Below are 8,004 nucleotides of genomic sequence, written 5' to 3'. Positions count from 1 at the left end.
CCCACCCTCCCTGGCCTAGGGCTGACAGCAGTGACTAGGCCAGTACTGGTCGCACATAGACCACTTTGCATTGACAGCACGGTCGGTGGCGGGGGCTGTTCGCACCCTGGCAATGCCCCGCCGTGCGTCTCAGGGAGGCGGAGGACCCCGGAAAGGCCTCGCGGGCCTTCCACACCCGCGCGCTCTGCAAGGAGCGCTCTTGGGGTGGAGGCGCGCAGCGGGGCGGGGCCTTGACGTCATCAGCGCGCGCCGCGCCAGAGCCGGAAGTGCGGGTGCCGTCGCGGAGCCACGTGTGGAGTCTCTGGGAGCGGGATTTGGTGAACCCCTTCCCGCAGGCCCCCCGAGCCGCCCGGCGTCCCCATCCCTGCCGGTGGGACCCTCACCCCGTCCGCCACCCACAGCCTCCTGCCCGCGAGCAGCCCGTGGGTGCCAGCCCGGCTTGGAGGTGAGCGCCGGCCCCCTGCTCCACCCCAAAGGCTACCTGCAGCCTCCCGCCAGTTCCAGCTCGGGGACACCTCGCTGCGGGAGTCTGGACCGTCCTCAGCCAGGCTGGGCCCCAGTTTCTCCATCTGTGATGTGGGCCAGTGGCTCTGGCTGTCAGGTTTGGGCGCCGCCACTGTGCCTGGAGGCGCCCCCCGCCTGCTGCAACCCCCGCGCTTCCCTCCCCAGGCCCTGGCACCATGAGCTTCGTGGAGTACGAGGAGCGGATCCGGGAGGGCGACACGGCCATCCTGTCGCTGGGCCACGGCGCCATGGTGGCCGTGCGCGTGCAGCGGGGGGCGCAGACGCAGACCCGGCACGGCGTCCTGAGGCATTCGACCGACCTCATCGGCCGCCCCTTCGGCTCTAAGGTGACGTGCGGCCGAGGCGGCTGGGCGTACGTGCTGCACCCGACGCCCGAGCTCTGGACGCTGAACCTGCCGCACCGCACGCAGATCCTGTACTCCACCGACATAGCACTGCTCACCATGATGCTGGAGCTGCGGCCCGGCTCCGTGGTCTGCGAGTCGGGTGAGCGACGCAGAGGGTCAGGGCCAGTGCCCCGCTGCCTTTCAGCAGGAGGGCCTAGCAGCCTGGGCGGACCTTCACACCTGCCCCTGCCCGCCCGCCCTCCCTCGCAGACCCAAGATGGGGGCTCTGCCTTGTAGGAGGCTGGCCTGTCCCCATCCCCAGCTTCACACACTATTGGCGGAGGCAGGCAGAAAGCCAGCGAGTAAACGGGTGTGCAGAGGCTGGGTGTCTGTGGGGAAGGCCCGGGTGGTGCTAGCAGTACGGTTTTGGTGGGGTGGGGTGGACAGGCCCAGGGGAAGGCAACACTGCCCGCAGGTGTATGGGCAGCAGGCCCGGGGGTGCCATCTCTCTTTGAGCAGAGCCCAGGCTGCCACCAAGTGAGAGGTGACTGACAGAGCCCAGAGCCCCCACATCCAGGACCAGGGCCAGGTTGGTGCTGACCAAGGTGCTGACCCCTAGGGCCCCAGGCGCAGGGCTGCACCAGGTACACTTGGGAGGTAGAGACCTGCCCCATGGTCAGCCATGGAGAGGTCCTCCCTGCTGCCAACCTGAGCACCCTTGGCCCAGGGCTAGGACCCATTGGACATGGCACCCCCTCCTCCATTTCCCAGCATACGCAAGGTTGGGGGCCTCCAAGGTGGAAATTGGGACCGAGCCTTAGCGCCAGTACTTTGACCAAGATGAGCCTCAAAGGTGGCTGGCTACCCAGGGTGTCCTCGGCCGCCCCAGGCTCCCAGGGGCTGCTCTCTGGCCAGCCTCGCCCCTCTCTGGCCTCTGTCTCTCCATGTGAATGCAGGACAGATTGGCCTGGCTGGATGCTGAACACAGCCATGGGCAGAGGGCAGTACAGGCATGTAGAGGACAAGCCACAGGGCCTGCAGCACCTCTGGGGACAGTCTGCGTGTCTTCACGCCCCCAACACACAGCTGGCTGGTGCTGTGACCAGGCAGCAGGGCATTTCTGAGGAAGCCGCAGGAGCCAGCAGGCCCCCAGGGGTGTTTGAATGTGCTGAGGTTGTGATATGCCCACCGGAAGGGGGTGGCTGGGGCGGGCACCACCTGACGCTCACCAACCATAGGCACTGGCAGCGGTTCCGTGTCACACGCCATCATCCGCACCATCGCGCCCACGGGCCACCTGCACACCGTGGAGTTCCACCAGCAGCGGGCGGAGAAGGCCCGGGAGGAGTTCCAGCAGCACCGCGTCGGCCGCTGGGTCACCGTGCGCAACCAGGACGTGTGCCGCAGTGGCTTTGGTGTCAGCCATGTCGCTGACGCGGTCTTCCTGGACATCCCCTCGCCCTGGGAGGCTGTGGGCCATGCCTGGGACGCCCTCAAGGTGGAAGGTGCGCTGGTTGGGGTGGCCAGGACAGGGCGGGGTGTGTGGGCCTGGCTGGGGCCCTGGCAAAGCCACCTGGGGGCAGTCAGAGTGCAAGGTGTCAGGTGAATGAGTGGGGGTTCTGCCCGAGGTTCACAAGGGCTGGCTCCCTGTCCTTGTTTCCAGCGCTGGGGCTGGCAGAATCCCCCTCCCCCCAGGCCCAGCCCAGCCTTTTAGGGGAAAGCTGCTCTGTGGGGTGGAGGCAGTCACTGGAGGTGGCCCTGAGCCAGGCGGCCGCAGGGAGCCTGGGGAACTTGCCTTTTCTGGAGACGGCACTGACTCGGCCACCCAGGTGCCCCCCTCCTTGCAACTAGAGGTGCTGTATGAGGGGGGGCTGGGCAGGACGGGGTTCCGGGTCTGGGCCAAGCCTGGATGGGGCAGCTTGTCTCAGCCCAGACCCATCACCCTGGATGCCCTGTCCCAGGTCTGGGGAGGTGCCCTGGGTGCTTGGGGGTGAGGGCAGGAGGCAGGGCAAGAAACCTTTGCCTCCCCCCCACCCCTCTGCCCCCTCCAGCTGTGCCCATGGACTTCCGTGAGCTCTTCCTGCTCCAGGACCCTACCCCTGTGGCAGAACCCCAGAGAGCCCCTCTTTTCTCAGGGGTGGGAGCCCCTCCCTCCAGGACTGTCCTCAGACTCACTCAGTAACAACGGGGGTGGGGGTAGAGCAGGAAGAGGCTGTCGGTACCGCCCCACCCGTCACCCTGGAGGCACCTCCAAGTGGGTGCCTGCTGGTGCCTGGGAGCGGGTGACAGCCTCTAATTTCCTGTGACAGCCCCCACCCCAACAGCCCTGCCACCACGGCTGCATTTTTGGAGCTGCTGCTTGTGGGCACCGCCCCCACTGCAGTCTGCTGGCCCGGGTGGAGGGTTGAGGGGGCGGGCTGGAGCCTCACCCCTCTGACCCTGCCCTGCCCACAGGTGGGCGCTTCTGCTCCTTCTCGCCCTGCATCGAACAGGTGCAGCGCACATGCCAGGCACTGGGGGCACACGGCTTCTCGGAGCTGAGCACCTTGGAGGCGCTGCCCCAGGTGTACAACGTGCGGACCGTGAGCCTGGCCCTGCCCGATCTGGGTGCCGGCCCTGCTGAGGCCAGCCCTTTCCGCAGCGGCACCCCCATGAAGGAGGCCGTCGGCCACACTGGCTACTTGACCTTTGCCACCAAGACGCCGGGCTAGTGGGCGGTCAGCCCAGAACCAAGAGGACTGGGGGTGCTGGGGGCCGGGAGGACCTTCGTGGCACCTGGAGGACTTTGGAGCCTGGACCATGGACCTGGTGATGCTGGAGGCTGGAAGGAGTGTGGGCCTGGAGGACCATGGGGCTGGGTGAAGCTCCCCAGTCACGCTGCCTTATATGGCCACCAACTGCCTGCCCAGCCCGTGTTTTGAAAGACTGAGGGGCGGGTTTAAGCCTGGGATCTCGTGGGTGGTGGCCAGGCGAGGCACAGCCCTGTGGAGCTTGGAGCACCCGCCCCAGCCTGCCCAGCCTGTGGGCGGAGCACAGCCTCCCGTGCCTGCTGGACACCCCTTCCTTAAACAGCCTCCACTGCCAGGAGCCTCGGTGTGGTGACCGCAGAGTCTTGGGAGGGGCGGTCCATACAGAGGGGTCAGCTTGCCCACCGTGCCTCTCCCGTCACCTGATTGGAAGAGACCCCTGCTTGTAAGGAGTAGTTCAGGCCCCCTTAGAGGCCCATTAAAGCACTGCTGGCATGGCCTTGCTCTCATGACCCCCTGCCTCAGCCCTGGGGGCTTTGCCAGGGCAGAGCCTAGGCAGTGGGGAGGGGGCTGAAGCCTTGCCCTGGATAGCAGTAAATACTGATTGCCCTTACGCTGGTCCCTGCCTCCTGCCCTGTCTGTCCGCCCCTCCACCTCCCCAGTTCCTGCATAAAGACTGCCAGGCCATGGACAAAGGGGTGAGTGTGTGGCCACCCACCCCACCCCTGACCACAGAAAGAGCCTTTGTCCCCAGGGAAAGCTGGCTGGGGGAGGGGTGAGAATGCGTGAAGAGTGTGTGTGCGTGCATGTGTGTGAGAGAGATGGAGAGGGAGTGTGTGTGTGTGTGTGTGTGTGTGTGTGTGTGTGTTTGTGTGTGTGTATATGTGTGCGTGTGTGTCCCTGAAAATGATAGTTTTCATGTTCCGGCAACTGGGTGGGGTTGCCTGGGCTGGAGAGCAGCCCTGGAATTTGAGAAGATTCCAGAAGGCCGGGCTGTAGCGGTGTGGGGGCAGCATGCTTCCTGTGATGGGCTAGAGAGGTCATAGCCTGAGCGTCCGCTGTCCCACTCTGGTCACCTGGGGTGTGCCCCGCCCAGGTGGTGCTGGGGCTGCAGACACCCTGAAAGGGGTGGTAGGCAACCACCTGGGAGCTTTGCCCCTTGCTCTGTGCTGCTGGCCCTCGGGCTCTCTGTCCCACTACATGTGCGGTTTGCGGTAACGCTGTTGGTGCAGAGCCCCACCCCCACGTTCCTGCCAGTTCTCTCCCAGGCTTGCTGGTGTCCACCTAGGCGCTCACTGCCCCGGCCGGGCCTAGTTCTTCAGATGGGAAGGCTGACAGCCGGGGGCAGGACTGGCCCCCAGAGAGCCCAGGCCCGGCCTGGTGGCGCCCCTGAGTCACCAGCATGGGGCTTGTCACGGGGCAGGGATCAACCCAGAAAGTCAGCTTTTCCTTGGAAAGTCCCTGCTGCAGCCCAGAGGAGCCTGCCCCACACCCGGAGGCCCAGGCCTGGCAGCTCCCCTGCTCCACATGGCCCCTGCCCCCCACTTTCTCTTCCTGTCTCAACCTGGAAAACAAGGGGGTGGGGGTTCGTTAGCCTAACAACCTGCGTGGCAAGTCACTGCCAACCCCACTGCCTTCTATGCATTTCCCAGACAGTCTCGTCTCCCACAGAGCAAGTGGCTGGTGTGAACTTGCACTTTGCCCTCCAGTGCACCCACCGCACCACCAGGACACCTTTCTGCACGCATGGTGAGGGAAGCCCAGGCTTTAGGGACACACCCCGGCTCATGTGACAAGGGCCCCTCCTGCCCTGGCCAGGGAGTGGAAAGGTGAGTGCTGGGGACCCCCAGCGTGCCCCTGCCTCCAGAGCTCCTGCACATGCCTCCCTCTGGAGGCTGGGGCAGTTTGCACAGGTGGGAAACTGAGGCCCAGGATAGATGGGCTTGCCCGGCTCCCAGAGGCTGGGCAGGAACTGCAGAGGGGCTGGGACAGTCACCCTGACCCTGAGGGACACAGGTGGGCACCCCCTTCTTGGCTGCTTTGAGGTGCTCTGCAGGAGCCCCATGGGCAGCTACATTCTAGAGGGCTCCCCTGAGGCCTTGGTAATGAGGGCTGGGGGGCGGGGTGATGCTCCTTTTTCTTAGGGTTGCAGTGCGGGGCTGGGGGTTTTTACCCAGAAAATGCCCCTTCCTGGGTGCTGGGAGCCCCAAGGCTCAGGCTGTGGGGGAGCCGACAGGGACAGACAGGTGGTAGGTCCTCATTCAGGTGAGGACTTGAAGGACCTTCAGGAGTGGGCTGCCACCTCCAGGAAGCCCTCCCTCCTGCTCTGAGAGGTGACCCTCTTTCCCCAGAGATGTCAGAGTTGATCAGGACAGCGGCAGACAATTCCCCCAGAGACTTCTGGAAAACCCAGATCGTGCCTGGGACCTGGCCCCCACAGCTCTGGCTCTTACAGAAATGGACACCTCACCTCCCATAGAGTGGCTGCTGGGCTCAAACCACTGACTGGTCAGTCAGCAGCTGAGCTTCGCCCCCGCCCCACCAGGGCTCCTTCCACAGAGTAGGTGTGTTGCCTGGCTGTCAGCAGATGGCCCACTGCTTGTTGGTCTCAGGCCAAAGCAGACCCCCAGCAAGTGCCCACCCCAGTCAGGGACCCAGCGGTTTCACACCTGGGCCATTTCAGAGACTCAGAGGGGCAGCCCCTACCGAGCCTGAGGCCCAGCAACAGGTGGTGACAGGCTCAGAACTGGGGTGCAGGACCCCTAAGAAGTTGGAGCCCACAGACCCTCCATCAGCCTGCCAGCCCCACCCGCCCCAGCTGAGTGCAGGGCATTTCAAAGTCAGGCCGCCTCGCCCCCAGCGTGCTGAGAATAGTCCGGATCTGGGTCACATCCCCGAGAGGCAGGCGAGCTTAGCCACAGCCTGGAGCCGTGGACGCTGATCCGCTTCCTCCGGCTTCTGTCCTTTCAGGGGGGCAGCTGGGCTGAGCACGGAGGCAAGGCCTTACCCCGCCCCCAGCCCCACAGGGACCCCTTCCCTGCTGGTGCCTCCAGCTCTTTCCCTGCACCCCAACCAAGGGAACTCCTCCTCCTCTGTTCCCTCCTCTACCCCCCACCCTCCCTGGCCTGGCAGCTGACAGTGCCCTTTCTCTCCAACATGTCTACGGAAGGCCCAGACCTGTCCTTGTCACCTGGGTGCGCTGGTCATGAAGGTGCCATTAAGCGCCTGGCTCCTCTGGTTCTGGGGTCTACACAAACCTACAAGAAGGCTGTCACCACCACTTCCCTGGGACCAGCTGCCCCAGCATCACCTGAGAGCCCCACCTCGGGGATGGACAGATGACGGATGGACAGACGGGTGCTCCAAAGAGTGGCCAGCCCTCCGCGGGGTCTGAGCTCCCTGGGTGGAAGAGCACTGCTGAAGGGACCCCACATTCCCAACGCTACCCTTTGTGTCTCTTCAACAAGCAAACAAAGCCCTCTGTTCAAGCCACTCTACTCGGGCAGCCCACTCCCACTCTGGAAGCTTCCAAAACATGGCTCTTCCCAGGACCAGTCCAATGGAGGCAAATCCCATGGGAACATTTGCTTCCAAGTCACCGGAATCCTCTTGAGATTCCCATGCGCTCTGGGATGCAGGCTGCTGGGGACCATGGTGTGTGTGTGGGCCCCTTGCAGGCCTGGCTTGAGCATGACCCGTGTTTACTTTAAGAATGAGCCTGCTGGGACACTTGAGGCCCGGTGATTAACATGTGAGCTCATAGCACCCTGCTATTTAGGAGGGGGCAGTGTCGTGTTAAGAGGCAGGCTGTTGCTGGCCTCGTAGCCTGTGGGGACAGGGCCTTGGAGGGTGGCTAGTGGGAAAGGGAGGGGCAGGGGGTTCTTCATCCCAGCCTTCCACCTGGCCATCTGTGTGACATGTCCCACAATAAAAAGGGGTTTTGTTGTTAAGTGGCCATTTCAGCCCCATCTGTTTGCGCTACACACATCTGAGCTCTGGTCACTGCCCCCCCCCTCCCCCAGCCCTGATCCTGGGGAGACCACCAGGTTGGTGCCTCCTGTGGAGCCTCAATTTACAGGTTGTGGTGGAGAGCGGGGAGAGGCCATCCTTCTCCCCTCCCCCAGCCCAGGAATGAGCTGGCTGTAGCCAGGAGACAGACCTCCAGGGCGGTGGATGAGAGCCACAGGCAGATGGCCTGTCCCCAGCAGAGGGCAAGGAGGAGGAGTGGGGGCGGCAGCCGCCAGGCCACCTTGCCTCCTTTCCCAGCAAGCCTCGAAAGAGGGAGCCAGCTCTTCTGCCTGGGCTGTCCCAGAGGGCCACCCCCTCCAGACCTCCTGCTGGCTGCTGCCTCTGGCCCAGCGCTGGCCTCCTCCCAGGCGGGCTGTGGCCCTGGGTGGGACGCTGGA

The 8,004-nt window shown here is 64.5% G+C and overlaps 1 protein-coding gene across 2 annotated transcripts; it reads left to right on the top strand.

The window, feature by feature from the left end:
- Positions 1–306: 306 nt before the first annotated feature.
- On the top strand, positions 307–4,212 carry TRMT61A (tRNA methyltransferase 61A). Of its 2 annotated transcripts, none has more exons than XM_004698816.3 (4): positions 307–445; positions 670–1,011; positions 2,090–2,356; positions 3,306–4,212. In XM_004698816.3, exons 2-4 carry the CDS (start codon positions 681–683, stop codon positions 3,560–3,562), a joined length of 855 nt encoding a protein of 284 aa, XP_004698873.1. In that variant the 5' UTR covers positions 307–445; positions 670–680; the 3' UTR covers positions 3,563–4,212. The 2 variants fall into 2 exon arrangements, with proteins under 2 accessions (XP_004698873.1, XP_045143982.1); XM_045288047.1 differs by having other exon boundaries at positions 3,344–3,563.
- The last annotated feature ends 3,792 nt before the right edge of the window (positions 4,213–8,004 follow it).

Source organism: Echinops telfairi, unplaced genomic scaffold (genome assembly GCF_000313985.2).
Source record: "Echinops telfairi isolate 266 unplaced genomic scaffold, ASM31398v2 ScPeMD7_18;HRSCAF=68, whole genome shotgun sequence".
Taxonomy (NCBI): domain Eukaryota; kingdom Metazoa; phylum Chordata; class Mammalia; order Afrosoricida; family Tenrecidae; genus Echinops; species Echinops telfairi.
The sequence above is the reverse complement of the archived record's forward strand: the minus strand, read 5'-3'. Positions and strand labels throughout refer to the sequence as shown.

Coding starts and splice junctions, on each gene's coding strand:
- TRMT61A (XM_004698816.3), top strand. CDS start 681: ATGAGCTTCGTGGAGTACGAGGAGCGGATCCGGGAGGGCGACACGGCC. Junction 1,012..2,089: donor CTCCGTGGTCTGCGAGTCGG/GTGAGCGACGCA, acceptor CACCAACCATAG/GCACTGGCAGCGGTTCCGTG. Junction 2,357..3,305: donor GGACGCCCTCAAGGTGGAAG/GTGCGCTGGTTG, acceptor CCCTGCCCACAG/GTGGGCGCTTCTGCTCCTTC.